This window comes from Cherax quadricarinatus, chromosome 38 (genome assembly GCF_038502225.1).
Source record: "Cherax quadricarinatus isolate ZL_2023a chromosome 38, ASM3850222v1, whole genome shotgun sequence".
Classification (NCBI taxonomy): domain Eukaryota; kingdom Metazoa; phylum Arthropoda; class Malacostraca; order Decapoda; family Parastacidae; genus Cherax; species Cherax quadricarinatus.
The window spans coordinates 5,492,885-5,515,001 of NC_091329.1; the positions used below are offsets into that span (position 1 = coordinate 5,492,885).

The window sequence follows — 22,117 nt, forward strand, 5'->3', positions numbered from 1 at the left end:
ACATGGACTCAACTTGGTCATCCTTCTCTGTATATTTTCCAGCTCATGAATATCTATCCTGTAATATGGAGACCAAAACTGAGCAACATAATCTGAGGTCTAACCTATGATATATAAAGTTCTTCCTCCTTCACTCCACCACCACTTACTCCACATTATCATTTCATTCATCTTACTCCAATCCACCACTTCATTCCGTCACAACTTACTATATACCACCACCACTTAACTTCAGCGCAACTTCACTCCACCACCACATCCTTCATATCACTGCCTTCACTCCACCACTACTTCCTTCTTCATCCCTTCCTTCATTTCACTATTATTTCCTCTACTAACACTTCCTTCACTCCACTATCACTTCCGTAAGTACTAAGTAGGTTGCTGATCCTTGGTGCTCTCCCTCCCCTAGGTGAGTCTCCAGGGGAGGGAGTAGCACACGCTATGTGATGGCAGTGTGGCATGGTCCACCAGTCCAGTGTGGTGTGGTCTGCCGGTCCGGTCCAGTGGGCTGTGTTCCTCCGGTCCAGTGAGGTGTGTTCCTCCTGTCCAGTGTGCTGTGTTCCGCCGGTCCAGTGTGCTGTTCCACGGCTCCCTATGTGCACCTGAAGACCATATGTGCTCTAAATCACAGTATGGGGCCTGCCCTAGTTTTCCACGAGTCGGATCTGATTACCTTCCATTCCCCAGGCGCTGTGTGACCCCCTTACGGGTTTAACGCATCAAAACGTAAACAACAATACTAACAATGCCGAGGTGCGTGCGGTGAAATTCTACTGTGCCTTCAAGTTCCACAGTGTGGTCAAGTTCCATGACTTAGTGAGGTTCACGTTCCACGGCGTGGATAATTTCCACAGCGCTGTGAAGTTCCCGAACGTACTGAAGTTCTAGAGCGTTGTGAAGTTTCAGAATGTTGTCAAGTTCCAAAACGTTGTCAAGTTCCAGAGCATTGTGAAGTTCCAGAGCGTTGTTAAGTTCCAGAACGTTGTCAAGTTCCAAAAAGTGAAGTTCCAGAGCATTGTGAAGTTACAGAGCGTTGTCAAGTTCCAGAACGTTGTCAAGTTCCAGAGCGTTGTCAAGTTCCAGAACGTTGTCAAGTTCCAGAGCATTGTGAAGTTCCAGAACGTTGTCAAGTTCCCCAGGTTGGTCTTGTGTACAGCAGCGACAAGGGAGTAAGGGGGGGCTGCGACAACATTAATCATTCCTGGGACACAGCCGAGGGGGGCGGTACCCCCTGAAGTCGTCTCTAGGTCCTCAGACATACACAAATAATTATAACAAACGTACTAGCCTGAAGGGAGGTAATACGTATGAGAGACTTCCACAATGCAAAAAAAAAAAATGATTGTGGAATATTCAGGATATTTAGAAAAATAAAACATTAAAGAAATAGGAAAGGAGAGCAAAACAAAAAACGTAAACATGAAAGTAGCATTATAACTGTATTTTGCTGAGAATAGTTCTGTACAGAGATAAATGGAGAAACCTAGTGATCAACTGGACTTCTTATGAAGAGTGATAGTTGAAATATGTTGTGATAATTAGGCAGAGGTATCAGAGGGAGGGAGAGAATATTTTGAAACATTATGTAGATAATGAAACACAAGTGAAGTTTTCATGCATAGAGCAGACAGGAGGAGCCAGATGTGAACAATGTAACAGTCAAAGTTAAAAGTGGGGAAAAACAGTAAGTTTTTAAATGGTGCATTAGTTTACTGTACGTATAGAGGCAGTGTTAGGTAAGGACTAAGAGGAAGCTTAGTTCATTTGTATAATTTAAGAGCGGGCAAATTTGAGTGTATGAAATGATACGCCAACAAGACTTTTTTTTGTGTATCCCTATGATTACAGACGAACAAGGACTCAGGAGAGGAATGGAATAAGTGGATCTAGTTTTTACGTGGTACTGTTTATGGTTCCTGTGGGTGTTGACTGATGTCGTGACACAACTCCCCTTCAGCACCTGTTACAATTATTTAAAATGAAGAAATAAGTGAACATTCACAACAGATATATCCCACTGGGTGATTTAGCTGAGTATTATTAAAATTAAAGAATCCCTTACACGACTGGCATCAAACCCTACAACTCTCACTCAACAGTTTCCATGTCTGAAACACCTACACAAAAACATCACTCGCGTGCTGTGTTAAGTGAGTAGCATTTACGGTGGGATAATTACCCAGGCTAAGGCAGTAGTAGTAGCCATTGGCGTCGTTGTTAATAATTCTAATAACTGGGTATAAGTTCGACTGACGCCAAGCCCTAACATAATATCCCTGACCTTAATAACACTTGCCACTTATTCCAGTGTAAGTGTACTTGCAGGAGGGCTGGAGGAGTAATTAGTAATAAAAATGGAAGCAATGCATTAAAAATAGAATCATACGATAGAGTGGTAGAATATGCACCCAGCATAAAGTACAAGAAAGCGTACCGTAATAGTATATAAAAGGCAGAGGCCATCGGCCTGAGGAGTTTCAAAATAAACATTGTGGCGAGAAACTTTACCTGGCCAGCAGTGTTTAAATTACGATGCCAGAATAAAGGCAGCTTTTCATTGTCTTTTTTTTTTTTTAGTATGAATTCCGTAACAGCTGGAATGAAAAAAAAGTGCCTTCTTTGAGATAAATATTATATAAGCCTGCAGAGTTCAGTCTAGCTTCAGAGTTCAGCCTAGCTGCAGAGTTCAGCCTAGCTGCAGAGTTCAGCCTAGCTGCAGAGTTCAGCCTAGCTTCAGAGTTCAGCCTAGCTGCAGAGTTCAGCCTAGCTGCAGAGTTCAGCCTAGCTTCAGAGTTCAGCCTAGCTTCAGAGTTCAGCCTAGCTTCAGAGTTTAGCCTAGCTTCAGAGTTCAGCCTAGCTTCAGAGTTCAGCCTAGCTTCAGAGTTTAGCCTAGCTTCAGAGTTTAGCCTAGCTTCAGAGTTCAGCCTAGCTTCAGAGTTCAGCCTAGCTTCAGAGTTCAGCCTAGCTTCAGAGTTTAGCCTAGCTTCAGAGTTTAGCCTAGCTTCAGAGTTCAGCCTAGCTTCAGAGTTTATCCTGGCTTCAGAGTTCAGCCTAGCTTCAGAGTTCAGCCTAGCTTCAGAGTTCAGCCTAGCTTCAGAGTTTAGCCTAGCTTCAGAGTTTAGCCTAGCTTCAGAGTTCAGCCTAGCTTCAGAGTTTATCCTGGCTTCAGAGTTCAGCCTAGCTTCAGAGTTCAGCCTAGCTTCAGAGTTCAGCCTAGCTTCAGAGTTCAGCCTAGCTGCAGAGTTTAGCCTAGCTTCAGAGTTCAGCCTAGCTGCAGAGCAAAAAATCAAGTCATACAATAAATTCCAGCCCAAATACTTTAATATTTCTGTAGAAGAGACTGGAAGTGTAGTGATGGTGGTACATCGCAGTGTAATACACAGTGGTAAAGACAAAGGAAAACCACACACAAGGAGCCAAAAACAAGGAAGCATTTTTTTCAACTTTATGTGGAGTTTTCCTCACCATGTATGAAGGTATTTCCTGCTAGCGGCATGGCAGGATATATACACCGAGAGGTGTAAGTCTCTCCGTGTATATACCTTAATCCATATTTTAGAGATAACATTCTTGACTGCTGGCGAACAGGTGATGCGCAACCTTAATGGCCCTTGGAGTAGCTGGTAGGCTTGAAACCCCAATTAACCAGGCAATAATTAGCATGACAGTGAGTAATGACAGAGTATTGTGTAGCAGCACAACACCTGTGACTACAACCTGACGAGTCACTCGTCTGTGTTGTGACGACAAGCAGTTGCCAGGGAAGAAAAAAATCCAGAATTTCAAGGCATTAGTTTATCCTTCAACCTGTGGCTTGCTGACTACACGCAACGTATATTGCTAGGTAGTAGTCACCTAGTGAGGACCTGACGATCTGCTACGTGAGCGTGGTACGCAGTTCTGTAATCAATGCTATGGTTGGTTAATGGGGTCTAAAACCTATTGACTTCACGAGGGTCACTGAGACCGCATGTAACCATTCAACCACTAGTCATGAATACTTTAATCCCTTAAATAGGGATGAAAGTAAACTCGGTGTATATACACTGAGGGACATACACCTCTAGGTGTATATATAGTGTAATGAACAACTTCTATCCAGGATGAGGGACTCAATTAGTTGTGCTACCTGAGTGCCTGGTTTACTGTGCATCCCAAGTTCATCCTGTGAGCAGTAGAGCAAAACAAACTAAGATTACTGAGACCACACTGTGTCTGTCAGACTCCCACTCAGCATTATTGCATCACTAGAAAGAAATATTAGTCATTACATATGTCACAATTACTTCAAATACTTAAAGTACACAACACAAAAAAGTGATAACTTGTTACCATTTGAAAAGCATTGGTCATAACTAGGTTGCAACCTCTATAAAAGCACAGTTCATTCATTTATAAAGTCTATGCATAATGTGGATACAACCTCAAGATTTCAGATATCATTAACAATGAAGTGTTTTGCCACATCCTTTAACGTTTGCATGAAGGTGTCTCTGAAAGGATGGAATATTTGGACACTTAGATATAATACTCCAGTATATGGCCCTATCTCTGTCCACATACTTAGCACCTTATGTCACCGTACTGCCAGAGATACTTTTAAACTAGCCTCAGTCTAGCATTAACATCTTGCAATCTACTGACCTTGCTACTTCTTCCATAGATATGTTTAACGTAACACATTTCATTATGATGAATAGTGGATCTGCTAGTTCCTACATGTACTGTTCTTTCTTCAAACTCGAGCACCTAAAAATCCCCACTTCAACTACCTCCAACATATTAGTATACGAGAGACTATTCACTTTCCTTAATGAGTAAATAAGAAAAACGCATGTGTTCTGAAGAAATAAGATAAATCTCAACCATAATGTAAACTCTGAAGCAGAAGACTTCCTCAACGTTACATCACTACAACATCCACTGCAAGCCAGAAATTTAAACCAATAACAGAAATGCAAACCAGTCTTTGTAGTTATAAGCTTTAAGTCCAACCAATCATCTAACCAATCTGGTAATGTGACAGGTCTGTTTGTTTGCAGTGGTGAGAAAAGAAATCTCGAGGCTCTCACACGGATGTAGGCTACAGGTAAATCTTTAATGCTGAAACTCATCGATTTCTCTTCTAATGTGCCGACAAGCCTTACTTTGAAGACTGTTCTGAGTAGTGTTGATGAAGGAAGCACCTGGGTGTTAACCTGGCCTGATTTGATGTGCTAGTCAGTACTGTTATTGATGATGATAATGGTAATAACAATAATAATTATAAGTATAGTAATAATTATAATTATTACTATAATGGCTATAATAATCATAATAATGATAATAATAATATTAATAGTAATAATAATAACTACATTAATACTAATACACTTAAAAACAGCAACAGTGTAAATATTGTTCTGCAGATACAGTTTTACAAGTGTTGCTGCCAAGTTTGTGTTAAGACTCTGATAGGCTACCAGGAACCCAGCACCTGGCTGTGTTACACAGAAGCAGTAAACTACGTGTAATTATTAACGTGCGTGTCTATCCTACGCTTGGGAGGGTGTATATTGTGTATTCACCTAGTTGTACTTACTGTGGTATGTTTCCAGGGGTCGAGACTTTAGTTTGTGATTATAGCTTTTGAACCGCATTCGACTGACTTTACCAATTTCTTGTGTGTGTTTTCACGTATATGTACTTATATATAGTTATAGGGGTCGAGTCTCAGCTCCTGACCCCGTTCCTCCGGTAACTACTACTGGTTCGCTCTCTCCTGGCTTCGTGAGTGCTATCATGTTTGTTCATAAAACTGTGTATGGATCTTGCCTCTACCACTTTGCTGACCTGGTCGTTCCACTTTCTGATCACTCTTTAAGGCTGAAGAAATATTTTCTTACATCCCTGTGACTCATCTTTGTAGCATCCAGCTGTGCCCTCGTGTTCCTGTTTTCCGCCTCTCGAAAAGCATGCATGTCTCTGTTCACCCTATTGATTCCCCTTTGCATTTTGTATGTCGTGATCATGTCGCCTCTAATGTCCTCAGGTTTAGCTCTTCTAGCCTCTCCTCTGCTTGTAGTTCCGAGACTAGTCTCGTTACAAATCTTTGCACCTTTTCCAGCTTCTTGACATGATTGGTCTGGTGTGGGTTCCATACTGGTGGTGCACACTCTGACATGGGCCTAACATATGGCGTATATAGTGTCGTGAATGACTCCTTGTTGAGGTTCCTGAAAGCTAATGTTAGATTTGCCAGACGCGCCTTTGCTGTGAGTTATTTGGTTGATGTTCGTCTCAGACGATATGATTGGTACTATGTCATCCCGAGGCCCTTCTCCTTGAGTGAGGTTTGCAATCTTTTTTCCCCCGAGCCTCTACCCCGTTTAGGTTTTCTTTGCCATTCCCTACTCTGTTTTTTTTGTAGTATGTGTGCCAAGGGTTCAGCAAGTCGGAAACCTGCGTCTTGTGTAACGGTGTTGGATATATTGATTAGAGCAGCTTCTAGACATTTTCGTCTATATTGATCTCCCACCTTGATGATCAGTTCCTTCCCTGTTCATGTGCAGGATGTGATCTAGGTTTATGGTGGTAGCCATGTATGTGTGTGTGTGTGTGTGCGTGTGTGTGTGTGTGTGTGTGTGTGTGTGTGTGTGTGTGTGTGTGTGTGTGTGTGTGGTCAGCTCTTCTTAGCTCTGCTAACAACGTGAAGGCTAGAACGATTTTGTTAAATATTTATCCCTAAATAGCAGAAAAGTGTTTTAATGTTGTTGAATGTTCTCCCTTCCCTTGTCTTCTCTCTCTCTCTCTCTCTCTCTCTCTCTCTCTCTCTCTCTCTCTCTCTCTCTCTCTCTCTCTCTCTCTCTCTCTCTCTCTCCCTCTCTCTATCTCTCTCTCACACACACGCATACACACACACACACACACACACACACACACACACACACACACACACACACACACACACACACACACACACACACACACACACACACACACACACATACACGCACACTGCTCATGGTGCAGGAAGAGTGACCTACTAGCGATCAGTGAAGAGGCGGGGCCAGGAGCTGCAACCACAACTAGGTGAGTACACACACAGGAGACAATCTCGCGTGTTGAGACAACACTCTTCAGCACTGCTCATGTTATCCCTCACACACATTAATTGATCTGATCTTATTTTAAAAGCTTCGATATATTTCTTTTATACAGGACATTTCCTAAGTGAACTCCATCTCTCAATTACTGTGCTGATAAGCAAATATTTTCTTATTGTATTTCCTCTGGGGGATGAAGGCTCGAGCCACCGCCTTTCTTTGTGCCTATGAACCAACACGGGTTTAGTGTTTCGAATTAATTATAAAAGTTATGTTTTTTCTCTACGTTTCTATCCTAGTGTAGTTAATGAATAAGACACGTGCAACACTTGGGTATCTTCACTGGGGGACGTTTCTATCCTACACACCACGTTTCGTGAAGCTAATAAGAATGAAAACTTTTATACCGGAGCCAGTGGAAGGTGTGTTGCGATGCAGTAGTTGAAGACGTGATCACATGTAGGCGGGGCCCAATGACAGAAGTAGGCCAGGCCCATAAAGTGGGTTAGAGTCCACTAGTGGGCCCCGCTCACATGCGACTTCATCTTGAAGTGCTGAATCTCAACACGTCCTTCCCTGGCTCAAGTATAAGACTTCCTCTTCACGAGGTTCATAAAGTCAACTGTTCAGGCAGAACATCTTTCAATAAAGATACCCAGAAAGATGTAACACAATGAAGTACTACTTGAGAATGGGGAAATATAATTAACTGACATCAAAACTGAGCATCAACTTACTCCAAAATAATGAGAGTCCACCTTCTTCAGGGGAACACCACCTCTTCACCCAGAGACACGACTCTGCTCTGAACCATAGCTCTCCAGGGAATCTCTCTCTGTCTCTCTCTCTCTCTCTCTCTCTCTCTCTCTCTCTCTCTCTCTCTCTCTCTCTCTCTCTCTCTCTCTCTCTCTCTCTCTCTCTCTCTCTATCATTTCTCCCAGACAGGGAATGTGAGGCAACAGTCTCAAGATCTCACAACATAGTAATAATTATTCTTATATAAACTAGACATGTGCGCTTGCCAGCTGTGTTAAACTGGTCTTAACTGCCCTCACTTGACCTGCCTGGCGTAGCTTGACCTCGTCTCACCTCTTCATGAAAAGTTATGAATTATACGTTGCATCATAAAGTACTGCCGACTACCTGTCAATAACATACAGGCAGTTTTCTCTCCGCCTTCCTCCTGGATCACTTCCTCTAGCACACTTTCCGTAATTACAAACTTTGGTTACGACGCTTTGATTGTCGTCCTCCGCCAAGGCCAAGTCGTTCTTTATGTCGCTCCGTCGATAACTTGACGTAATAATTACGAAAGTTTGGGGCAGCAGATATGGCTTACTTCCTGGGATGGAGGGAACCACGCATAAATTTATTTGTGTGTGTGTTGTGCGTTCTAGGTTGTTGCATGTACTATGTGTGTCCAAGACTGCTGTGCGTATGTGTGCTTCCTAGTTTGTTGCACATTCTTCTATGTTTGCGTCCTAGGCTGCTGCGTCTGCGTATGTCTATGCTAAGCTGCTGGGTGTGGGTGCTAGCTTGTGTGGATGCCCACATCATTGGCTGTTGTGTGTTACTATTGTTTTGGGGTTCCATGTGATGTGTTCTTGGTTACCTGATTACTTCACAGTCCGTGTAGCTTCGGGCTTTTACCTTAAATGTTATGTGTTATTTTGTATTTTTATTTTGCATTTAGGCAGGAAGGAAAAGCAAGAAGTGACGCAGTTTACCAAGTGGTTAGTAAGTACCTGAAGGAAGCACGTCGAGAGTGTAATGTTTACTCCAGCTACCCTGTCGGAAGATCGTTCCTTATTTGTGACATCTAACATTGACTTATCAGTCATTCAGACTAACAGCTCTTAGGAATAACTATAGCTCTGCACCTTCCTTCTGCAGGAGGACCAGACCAACCCAATCCCGTCGCTGCTCCTTCAGTAAAGACCCATTCTTCATCCTCTCTGCCAGCCTTGCCTCTCATCATCGTCCTACATCATGGGACGATGGTTCCAACACACGCCTTGAGTTCGTCTTTGAGGTGGTGGACTGATTCAGGATCTCGACATCTGTGGGTTAAAACGCAGCAGGAACACGTGGGCCATGTCTCTGGAAGCTACTCCGATCCTCAGACGCAGAGGCAAGGATCTCCAGTCTTCCAGCAACGCTATGGACGTGAGTAGGTTTATTCCCTATTATTGTAGTTACAAGATCCTGTTTAATATCTTTACGTGTGTGTTGTGTTTCTACTACTACTGCTACTTATACTACTATTACTGCTATTACCCCTACTACTGCTACTATTGCTACTACCACTACTACTGCTACTTATACTACTATTACTGCTATTACCACTACTGCTGCTACTACCACTAATACTACTGCTACTGATACTACTATTACCACTGCTGCTACTACTATTGCTACTACGACTGCCACTACTACTATTACTACTACCACTACTACTATTGCTGCTACTATTACCACTACTGCTACTACTATTGCTGCTACTATTACCACTACTACTACTATTGCTACTACTACTACTACCACTACTACTATTACTACTACTGCTACTACTACTTCTACTGCTGCTACTACTACTACTACTACTACTACTACTAATACTACTACTACTAATAATAATAATAATAATAATTAATCAAAATAACTATATTGCTGTATATGTTTCTTATGATTTTAGCTTTTCTTTAGAATATAAAATAATAATAATAATAATAATAATAATAATTAATCATTAATAATAATTTTGACGGTGATGGCGTCATCCATCCCAATGTAACGTGTCATAGATTCAGGCCATCCGTGGACGTCGTAACAAACTGGAGAACATCTTACAGTCCCGCCGTCCCTTACCTCTCAGCCGGGGACTGACGTCCCTTTCACACCCTGCCCTCAGCGTGCCAGGGGACGCTCTGGGACCTGCAGCTGGAGCCTCCTGGCTCCACAGACGACGCCATTCTATTGACGTGCACAGAGTGTTCACTGATCCCTACGCACTGCAGCCTATCCCAGCATTCACCTCTATGTCGTAAGGCGTACACACACACACACACACACACACACACACACACACACACACACACACACACACACACACACACACACACACACACACACACACACATACGTGTATATATGCTTTTGAGTCATATTGGTCTTATTTTTAATAAAAAATACCCATAAAATACCCTATATATGAACTGAGTTTATTCAACATCTTGCTACAGTCTTCCTGTATGACTCTACGTATTGTTATATATATGTATCGTTATATAAGTATTGTATTTGTGTTGTATTATACATCAATACCTTAAAATTATTTAAGTGAATATATTCCTTAATATTCAGTAGTTAATGATATATTTTTCAGGCGATTTTATAATATATAATGATGGAATATTCTTGTATAATGTCATCATTCTTCTTTTCTTCATTGCTGCCTCGAATATTATTAATGGTAAGTTGATTATTTTATTTTATTTTTGTATCAGCGGGTATTTCTCGCTAAAGGAATGTTCAAAGTATCTTGAATTATGAACCCTGACGTGCGTGGCAGCCGGCCGGCGGGACACCCCTGGACCATGGACCACTGAGATGATGGGCTGCTGGACCACTGAGATGATGGGCTGCTGGACCACTGAGATGATGGGCTGCTGGACCACTGAGATGATGGGCTGCTGGACCACTGAGATGATGGGCTGCTGGACCACTGAGATGATGGGCTGCTGGACCACTGAGATGATGGGCTGCTGGACCACTGAGATGATGGGCTGCTGGACCACTGAGATGATGGGCTGCTGGACCACTGAGATGATGGGCTGCTGGGCCACAGAAAGGATGGGCTGCTGGACCACTGAGCGTTGTTGTGAACCTGAGGTGATGCTGCCACATCGCTGGTGGTTCACTCGTCCCTCCGGAGTCTTGTAATCCTCGGTGTATCAGATATGACTAAGACCCGCGTCAGGAAACACTTGCCCTGTTTGCTGACGAACAGTACCTGGCTATGTCAGGGGCAACGTGCCTGGCTCGCTGCTCTCGTCTGCGTATTTATTTAAATGTTGTTGTTGTAGACGGTGTTGTTGGCGAAGATTGTAGAGTGCCATGATAGTTGTTATGGAAGTAATATATCTGTCCCCTTGACGCATGAGGGTGAAATTTTCTTGTTGTCTCAAGCAGGACTCGCCAACCTGCGGCCCGCGGGCCGCTTCTGGCCCTTTTAGGAAATGGATGCGGCCCTCACATGAAATTATGGATTCACTTTTATGTAGGTTCTACACTGTACAGTGTCAACATATTGTTGTTTTGATTCACAAAAATTACTAAATACGGCCGTCTTTTAAATTTGGCTTTTCAGCTTGGCCTGTCATGCTAAAAGTCGGTTATTACTGGACTATATATTTGTATTTATATGTACACTCACGACCTTACAAAATTCACAAACAATATTATACCTTCACTGTATGACATTTCCTTCCCTCTCCCACTCACCATCATCCTCCCTCTCCCACTCACCATCACCTTCCCTCTCCCACTCACCATCATCCTCCCTCTCCCACTCACCATCACCTTCCCTCTCCCACTCACCATCATCCTCCCTCTCCCACTCACCATCACCTTCCCTCTCCCACTCACCATCATCCTCCCTCTCCCACTCACCATCACCTTCCCTCTCCCACTCACCATCATTATCCCTCTCCCACATACCGTCACCTTCCCTCTCCCACTCACCATCCTCCTCCCTCTCCCACTCACCGTCACCTTCCCTCTCCCACTCACCATCATCCTCCCTCTCCCACTCACCGTCACCTTCCCTCTTCCACTCACTGTCACCTTCCCTCTTCCACTCACCATCATCCTCCCTCTCCCACTTACCGTCACCTTCCCTCTCCCATTCACCGTCACCTTCCCTCTCCCACTCACCATCATCCTCCCTCTCCCACTTACCGTCACCTTTCCTCTCCCACTCACCATCATCCTCCCTCTCCCACTTACCGTCACCTTCCCTCTCCCACTCACCATCATCCTCCCTCTCCCATTTACCGTCACCTTCCCTCTCCCACTAACCATCATCCTCCCACTCACCATCATCCTCCCACTCACCAACAGGTACAGCCCCTACTCAAAACCTCTGCCTGGAATTAGCAAGAGAAGAGAGATTACTGATGACGAGCCTTCATCTCCAAAGACTAGACAGGTAGGTGGTGATAGTGGTAGTTGTGGTGGTAGGGGTGATAGTGGTAGTTGTGGTGGTAATGGTGATATTGGTAGTTGTGGTGGTAGTGGTAGTTGTGGTGGTAGTGGTGATAGTGGTAGTTGTGGTGGTAGTGGTGATAGTGGTAGTTGTGGTGGTAGTGGTGATAGTAGTGGTGGTAGTGGTAGTTGTGGTGGTAGTGGTGATAGTGGTAGTTGTGGTGGTAGTGGTGATAGTGGTAGTTGTGGTGGAAGTGGTGATAGTGGTAGGTGTGGTGGTAGTGGTAGTTGTGTTGGTAGTGGTAGTAGTGGTAGTTGTGGTGGTAGTGGTAACTGTGGTGGTAGTGGTGGTTGTGCTGGTAGCAGTGGCAGTGGTAGTTGTAGTGGTAGTGGTAGTTGTGGTTATAGTGGTAGTATGGTGGTAGTGGGGATAGTGGTAGTTGTGGTAGTAGTGGTGATAGTGGTAGTTGTGGTGGTACTGGTAGTTGTGGTGATAGTGGTAGTTGTGGTGGTAGTGGTAGCTGTGATGATAGTGGTAGTAGTGGTGGTAGTGGTGATAGTAGTAGTTGTGGTGGTAGTGGAAGTTGTGGTGGTAGTGGTAGTTGTGGTGGTAGTGGAAGTTGTGGTGGTAGTGGCGGAGAGTGATAATAGACAGTATTACTAGATACTGGTAGGGAAAATTAGGCGATGGTAAAGAACAGTCAGTAGTAGCAGTGCTTGCTAGTGCAACAACAGTGTTATATTGTACCTGTAGATCATTTTTTTGTAAACTATGACAGGGAGCATCTTCCCTGCAGCAAGGTTCTCCCTGTCATAGTACCTGCTTGCACATCCTCCTCTTTCCTGCAACATTCCAAGTTCCTGATGATGTGTTGATTGCAACACGAAAGGCCTAGAGCTATCGTTCAACCTCCCCGTCGTTGTTTATATATATATATATATATATATATATATATATATATATATATATGTGTGTGTGTGTGTGTGTGTGTGTGTGTGTGTGTGTGTGTGTGTGTGTGTGTGTGTGTGTGTGTGTGTGTGTGTGTGTGTATGTGTATAAATGCAGCCACGTTAGAGTGGTTTTAAGTAAATAATAATACTGGGACTGGCCGGGAATGGAACCCCAAATGTTTTATCATATCTCCCGGGAAGTCCGCCAAAAATTATATATGTGTCTTTAATTATACATGTGACAAAAGAGGAAAAAATTCCCATTTAGAACATACTGAAATCCAGAATAAATTGTAACTCAGAATATAGTGAACCAAGTTTAACTGACATACTTGTTTTTCAGAGTTCAGGCAAGCGAAGGACGGTAAGAACCAGTGTTTATGTCTGTGTTTCACCACTTGTGTTTCTTCTTCAGTGTGACTGCTCACGAGGGAGGGGACGGGCTTGATACTGGCGGAGGGCTCTTGATCCAAGGAATTGGTGTTGCCCAGTCCCTTGGATCAAACCTGAGTCTCTGATATTTCCTCAGATGCTGTATACGGAGGTGTGTGTCTCTGTATATGCCACTGTATATACACCTAGAGGTGTATATCTCTAGGTGTATATACACTGAAAGATACTCACCTCTCAATATATATATATATATACTGATACCTCTTGGTGCATATACACAGAGATACCTCCTTATACAGCGCCTGGGGAAATATCAGGCAACCAGGTTTGATACGAGGAACTAGGCAACACTAGTTCCTTGGTGTTGGCTGGTCAAGCAGACCAGGTGTGCCAGAAAGATGAAGCAGAATATTAATATCTCAGAAAACAGTCATCCCAGAATGCACTGCTCAGGTAGTAATGACCTGGCCAACATAATTTTGGATTATTCAAACTCGAACCATTTATAATTGAGGTTATTGTCCATAACCTGAAGCTGGATTCCTATATGAATGTTTTGGTGTCTTTTAAGTCTTGTAGTTCCACACTCAGGAATTAGTCTGTTTTCCTGACTTCTTGTGTTAAACTTGCGTCTCCTCAAGAGTTGGGTGGCATAGATAAGCTAAAGACGTCTCCTTCTGGATAAACTATGGACGTCTCCCTTTTGTTTTGAGTCGGCCATAGACCAGTTTTCTTAATATTGCAGATTTTTTTTAAGACAATTGCCAGATATATCTATATTCAGAATTTAAAGTCTTTTATACACTACAGAAGTCTGAATTATTCGCTAGGTCATTACTACCTAAGCAGTGCTTGTGTACTGGCTGTCTTCTAATGCTTTAATACTCTGCTTTATCTTTCTGGCACTTGGCACTGGTATGCTTGGCACAACTGGGCTGCCTGGAGTCTCCTACATTATTCGAATTAGAACGTTCCCCTGAACTAATCTGCTCGAATTTCCTACTCATTTCTGCAACACTGCAAGCTCCTGATGATGCGCTGATTGCAACACGAAAGGCCTAGAGCTGTCATTCAACTTTCTCTGTGGTTGTTTTGCATATAATGATATATAAATATTATCTCTCAGTCTACAGCAGGATTCGAACCTATACCACACTCTACATCAGAGTACGTAGTACTTACGCCAGTCAGCCAGATCCCAGAGATCTGGCTGAGTGGCGTAAGTACTACATACCTTGATGAAGAATGTGTAGGTTCGAATCCTGTGTGAACCGAGAAATAATGTTTGTATATAATTTCTTTCGTCTGCAAATTAAGCATATATATATATATATATACATATATATATATAATATATATATATATATATATATATTATATATATATATATATATATATATATTTATGTGTGTGTATGTGTGTGATGTGTGTGTGTGCTTATCTATCTATCTATATACATTATATATATATATATATATATATATATATATAATATATATATATATTATATATATATATACTATATATATATATATATATATATATATATATATGTACTGTGGGAGGTGTCTCTCTCAGTGTACACTATGAGTTTAATATAATCTTTATATATATATACAAAAGGTCAAAGACTGATCCTCCAACAGATTACATTGTGGTATAATTTTTTCAAATGTAATCTGACGTGAATTACTATACTGGTAAAAAAATCTTACTAATAAAATTAGTTTATTATTATAAACGGTAAATCAAACACAGTGTAAGTATACGCAATGCAGGTATACACAGGTGTACACAGTGCAGGTATACACAGGTGTACACAGTGCAGGTATACACAGGTGTACACAGTGCTGGTATACACAGGTGTACACAGTGCAGGTATACACAGGTGTACACAGTGCAGGTATACACAGGTGTACACAGTGCAGGTATACACAGGTGTACACAGTGCAGGTATACACAGGTGTACACAGTGCTGGTATACACAGGTGTACACAGTGCAGGTATACACAGTACATGTGTACACAGTGCAAGTATACACAGGTGTACACAGTGCAGGTATACACAGGTGTACACAGTGCAGGTATACACAGCACATGTGTACACAGTGCAGGTATACACAACACAGGTATACACAGGTGTACACAGTACAGGCATACACAGCACAGGTATATACAGGTGTACACAGTACAGGCATACACAGCACAGGTATACACAGGTGTACACAGTACAGGCATACACAGCACAGGTATACACAGGTGTACACAGTACAGGCATACACAGCACAGGTATACACAGGTGTACACAGTACAGGCATACACAGCTCAGGTATACACAGGTGTACAGAGTACAGGCATACACAGCACAGGTATACACAGGTGTACACAGTACAGGCATACACAGCACAGGTATACACAGGTGTACACAGTACAGGCATACACAGCACAGGTATACACAGGTGTACACAGTACAGGCATACACAGCACAGGTATACACAGGTGTACACAGTACAGGCATACACAGCTCAGGTATACACAGGTGTACACAGTACAGGCATACACAGCACAGGTATACACAGGTGTACACAGTACAGGCATACACAGCACAGGTATACACAGGTGTACACAGTACAGGCATACACAGCACAGGTATACACAGGTGTACACAGTACAGGCATACACAGCACAGGTATACACAGGTGTACACAGTACAGGCATACACAGCACAGGTATACACAGGTGTACACAGTACAGGCATACACAGCTCAGGTATACACAGGTGTACACAGTACAGGCATACACAGCACAGGTATACACAGGTGTACACAGTACAGGCATACACAGCACAGGTATACACAGGTGTACACAGTACAGGCATACACAGCTCAGGTATACACAGGTGTACACAGTACAGGCATACACAGCACAGGTATACACAGTACAGGCATACACAGCTCAGGTATACACAGGTGTACACAGTGCAGGTATACAAAGTGTAGGTATACACAGTGTAGGTATACACAGTGTAGGTATACACAGTGTAGGTATACACAGTATAGGTATACACAGTTCAGGTATACACAGTGGAGGTATACACAGTGGAGGTATACACAGTGGTGGTATACACAGTGGAGGTATACACAGTGGAGGTATACACAGTGGAGGTATACACAGTGGAGGTATACACAGTGGAGGTATACACAGTGGAGGTATACACAGTGGAGGTATACACAGTGGAAGTATACACAGTGGAGGTATACACAGTGGAGGTATACACAGTGCAGGTATACATGGTTGATCATCACAAATTAAATTTCTTTGTTAATTATGTTTCAGTGGGAAATAATTGTAACCTGATGGTCAGTGTAGTGGATTCAGAATTGTGCTTCAGACATTGAATTCCTCTGATGTAAATGGTCAGGAATTCAATTTTGATGAAGCTGACAAGGAAGATGAGCCACGGGGCTGTCAGGAAATACTTTTTCAGCCTCGAGAGAGAGAGAGAGAGAGAGAGAGAGAGAGAGAGAGAGAGAGAGAGAGAGAGAGAGAGAGAGAGAGAGAGAGAGAGAGAGAGAGAGAGAGAGAGAGAGAGAGTGAGAGAGAGAGACGGTTAAGAAGTATGATGACACTTACTCGAAGATGCCTTCAAAGGAGGGAGAGTTGGTGCACCGCTCTAGGGTTGGATACGACAGGAGCTGAGGCTCGACCCCCACAACCTCAAACTAGTCTACTACGTACACGCTCACGTTAAACATTTTGCAAAATAAGAGCAATAAATTACGGAAGCGCAGATCCGCTTACGGAAGAGTGAGCGTTAATTTGTGTAACTTACGTCCGCTGACCTGTCGTAGCAACCTCCCCAGTCTTTCTGACTAATTATGTGCACGTAGAACACAGAGTGCACGCAGACACCTCTGCTTTGCCATAACTTTTTGAAAAACTTAACATACACAATTAGTTTAATATGTTTATTATGCACCCCATACTCATCCTGTGGGCGGTAGTCAAAATATTACAGAGGTACGTAATGGGTCCAGGGACTGGACTCCAAAGTTTTGATAGCTGAACTAGGTACAAAGGTAATGAACTCACAAGTTACAAAGTTAATGAATCCTGTAAGAATGGTTACTTACGTTTATGTATGGCTACAATCATGAACAAATTATAGAGTAATGAGCAATTCACACTTCCACACCCGGTCACAACTGTAGTGAGTTATTGGTGCAAATATTGATTGTTGAGTCACACACACACACACACTCACACACACACAAACAAACACACACAAACACACACACACAAACACACACACACACACACATACACACACACAAACACACACACACACAAACACTCACACAAACACACACAAACACACACACACACACATACACACACACAAACACACACACACACACACATACACACACACAAACACACACACACAAACACACACACACACACATACACACACACAAACACACACACACACACACATACACAAACAAACACACACACACACACACACACACACACACACACACACACACACACACACACACACACACACACACACACACACACACACACACACACACACACAAACTCACACACAGAAATTACAATTTACATAAAATTTGGTTGATATTTTTAAAATATTTCAGACTGTGAATGTACAGCTGGACTTGGACCACAAGCCACCCATTGTAAGTAATATATATATATATATATATATATATATATATATATATATATATATATATATATATATATATATATATATATATATATATATATATATATATGAATGTGTTTATTTCATTATATTGTTATGTGCGTTCGTGTCTGAGAGTAATAATATTAATGAGGTTGAGGATAATAAATATTAAATGAGTATTATTGGATTTATTATTATAGACGCAAAGTAATCCTGAGTCCAGAGACACAGAATGTGAGGAGACCAACACTGAGGTAAGTCTCTCTCTCTCTCTCTCTCTCTCTCTCTCTCTCTCTCTCTCTCTCTCTCTCTCTCTCTCTCTCTCTCTCTCTCTCTCTCTCTCTCTCTCTCTCTCTCTCTCTCTCTCTCTCTCTCTCTCTCTCTCTCTCTCTCTCTCTCTCTCTCTCTCTCATATATACAACGTTTGCCTTCCTACGTATGTATGTTTATCAAATAAATGATAATAATAAAACAATAATAACTATAATAACTGATAATTATAATAATGGATATTATATATGTATGTTTATCAAATAAATGATAATAATAAAACAATAATAACTATAATAACTGATAATTATAATAATGGATATTAATTATAACACTAATTAATAATAATAATAAATAATAATTAATAATAATCAATAATAATAAGAAAGCTTGTGACCGTGCCACTGACTACCTGGCTCCTGCATCAGGATCTGCATTACTCGCTGGAGACGCTGCAGGAGATCGTAAACGGCATCAACAACAGCAGCAGCCAAGACCTCTGTTTGAGGAGCACTGTCAGAGCCCGCAAGCTGCTCTCCCTGGAGGAGGCCCCACCCATTGAAGGCTTCCTGCAGGCGGGCATCCTCAAGCCCCTCCTCCCGCTCCTCCAGCAGGAGGAAGAGTGAGTAGTGTTACGGGTGGGAGGGGCAGGAAGGTGATTTACTTACACCTCTTAGAGTAAATAATCTTGTAAACGGGGAAGCAGTAGTGTTTTGTTCGTCAAGAAACAAGACAAGTGTTTCCCGACGCGGGTCATGTGATGAGTCTTCGGGCAATAATATCCTAGAAATTCCCAATGGTTATAAACTTTTTAAAATGGGTGGAGGGGTAAGCCAGTGGAAGGCCTCGGTCATATGACCAAAAACTCCAGCGGCGGGTCATCGTATGCCTAAGACCCAAGTCAGGAAACACTTCCTGTTTCCTGACAAATCTTACCTAACCTAACCTAAGGTCACATGAACCAAACATTCCCGCAACTTTCTCGTCCACAGTGGAAACATAAGCGTGTCAGTGTAGTGCTAAGAGTCAATGTGAACGTATGGGGGACAGTCAGTGTAGTGCTAAGAGTCAGTGTGAACGTATGGGGGACAGTCAGTGTAGTGCTGAGAGTCTGTGAACGTATGGGGGACAGTCAGTGTAGTGCTAAGAGTCAGTGTGAACGTATGGGGGACAGTCAGTGTAGTGCTGAGAGTCAGTGTGAACGTATGGGGGTGAGTCAGTGTAGTGCTGAGAGTCAGTGTGAACGTATGGGGGTGAGTCAGTGTGAACGTGTGGGGGTGAGTCAGTGTAAACGTATGGGGGTGAGTCAGTGTGAACGTATGGGGGTGAGTCAGTGTGAACGTGTGGGGGTGAGTCAGTGTAAACGTGTGGGGGTGAGTCAGTGTAGTGCTAAGAGTCAGTGTAAGCTTATGGGATGTATCACAGTTTTTGTTATAAACATTTAGCATACAGTGATTTTTACAAAAAATTACTCACAATACAAGCGGATTAATGTTATAGATAAAAGTATGGAAGAGGAACCTTGGATGTAAGAGAAGACAGGAAAGTCAAGCTTAAAGAATGAGGAGAAGCAGCTGGAAGGGGCCACCAGTCACTGCAATAATATGTATATATATATATATATATATATATATATATATATATATATATATATATATATATATATATATATATATATATATATATATATATATATATATATATATATATATATATATATATATATATATATATATATGCAATAAGATCACAGTAAACAGGTGATTTCAAAATATGCAAAACAACCACTCTGAAAGAATAGAAAGAAATTCCAAGCGCTTTCGTGACTACTCATTATCAAGGAACTATGAAAGTGAAGCATCCAAGGAAGCTATATAAGGGTCGCCAGCACCACTATCAGATCCCACAACGGTTAAACACGTGACGCGCGGCGAGCCAACTTGGACAGGTCCTTTGCAAAACTCACCCCCAAGCTATTTATTTGTCCAGTGTATTATTAAATTCTACCCAAATTCTATTAATTATAAATGGATCTAATTTATATAAACCAAAGGAAATATTCATATTATTGTCAAAACTGCTTTTTATGAAACAAGATTCAATTATATTCCTGTCGACCATGGACTTGCTTGATACTACTTTCTCAACTTTTGGTTTGGTATGGCAATGGGAAATCCTCTTTCACCTGTTCTTAGTAACCTATACATGGAATTTTTTGAAACAAGGTTGCTTAACACAATCCTCCCTAATAGAGCTAAATGGTTCAGATATGTTGATGATATTTTGTGTCTTATGCCCAAAAATGTAGATATACACCATTTTCTTGGAAAATTAAATAGCTTAGCCCATTCTATAAACTTTACTGTTGAGTTTGAAGAAAATAACTCATTGCCTTTTCTAGATGTTTTAATTATTAAGGGTAATAATGAATTCAAATTTAAAAATTTAAAATTTACAGAAAACCTACAAATAACTGTTCCTATGTCCACTATTATTCCTCGCATCAAGATAGAGTCAAACTGTCTGTTTTCTCATCAATGTTTTTGAGAGCTTTACGAATTTGTAGTCCTGAGTTCATAGATGAGGAAATATCCAAAATTTATGAAATAGGTAATGATTTAAAATACCCAAGAAATGTAATTGATAAATCTTTTAAAGTTGCTAGAACACTTTTTATAATCCAAAAAGGGGCAACCAGCCTTATTCAACTAAAAATATGTTGGTTCTCCTTACCATGAAAACTTGGTTGATATGCCTTCTCTTCTTAAGACTTTTAATATTAAAGTTGTATTCAAAAATCTTGATACAGTAAAAAACTTTTGATTAAGAATTCCCCTCAAAATGCTGATGGATGTGTCTATAAGATTCCTTGTAAAATTTGCGATAAAGTTTATTACGGTCAAACTGGTAAAAATCTCGAACTAAGATTAAAACAACATAAATATAGCATTAGAACTGGACAAGATTCCAATGCTCTATTTATTCATGTAAGAGATTTTAACCATCCAATTGATTTTCAAAAAGTTGAGAAAGTAGTATCAAGCAAGTCCATGGTCGACAGGAATATAATTGAATCTTGTTTCATAAAAAGCAGTTTTGACAATAATATGAATATTTCCTTTGGTTTATATAAATTAGATCCATTTATAATTAATAGAATTTGGGTAGAATTTAATAATACACTGGACAAATAAATAGCTTGGGGGTGAGTTTTGCAAAGGACCTGTCCAAGTTGGCTCGCCGCGCGTCACGTGTTTAACCGTTGTGGGATCTGATAGTGAGGTGCTGGCCGACCCCTTATATAGCTTCCTTGGATGCTTCACTTTCATAGTTCCTTGATAATGTGAGTAGTCACGAAAGCGCTTGGAATTTCTCTATTCTTTCAGAGTGGTTGTTTTGCATATATATATATATATATATATATATATATATATATATATATATATATATATATATATATATATATATATAAACCATACCACGGGCGAGATTGA

At 41.5% G+C, this 22,117-nt stretch overlaps 1 protein-coding gene across 1 annotated transcript in view; it reads left to right on the forward strand.

Moving 5' to 3' along the window:
• The first annotated feature begins 366 nt into the window (after nt 1-366).
• Nucleotides 367-22,117, forward strand: part of LOC128692941 (uncharacterized) — a 29,277-nt gene continuing 7,526 nt past the window's right edge. Inside the window, exons 1-6 of the mRNA XM_053782312.2 lie at nt 367-1,142; nt 8,982-9,254; nt 9,893-10,131; nt 12,216-12,297; nt 18,554-18,607; nt 19,052-19,245. Coding sequence (XP_053638287.2) covers nt 9,183-9,254; nt 9,893-10,131; nt 12,216-12,297; nt 18,554-18,607; nt 19,052-19,245 — 641 coding nt within the window. The 5' untranslated portion in view covers nt 367-1,142; nt 8,982-9,182. The remainder of the gene's footprint in view (nt 1,143-8,981; nt 9,255-9,892; nt 10,132-12,215; nt 12,298-18,553; nt 18,608-19,051; nt 19,246-22,117) is intronic.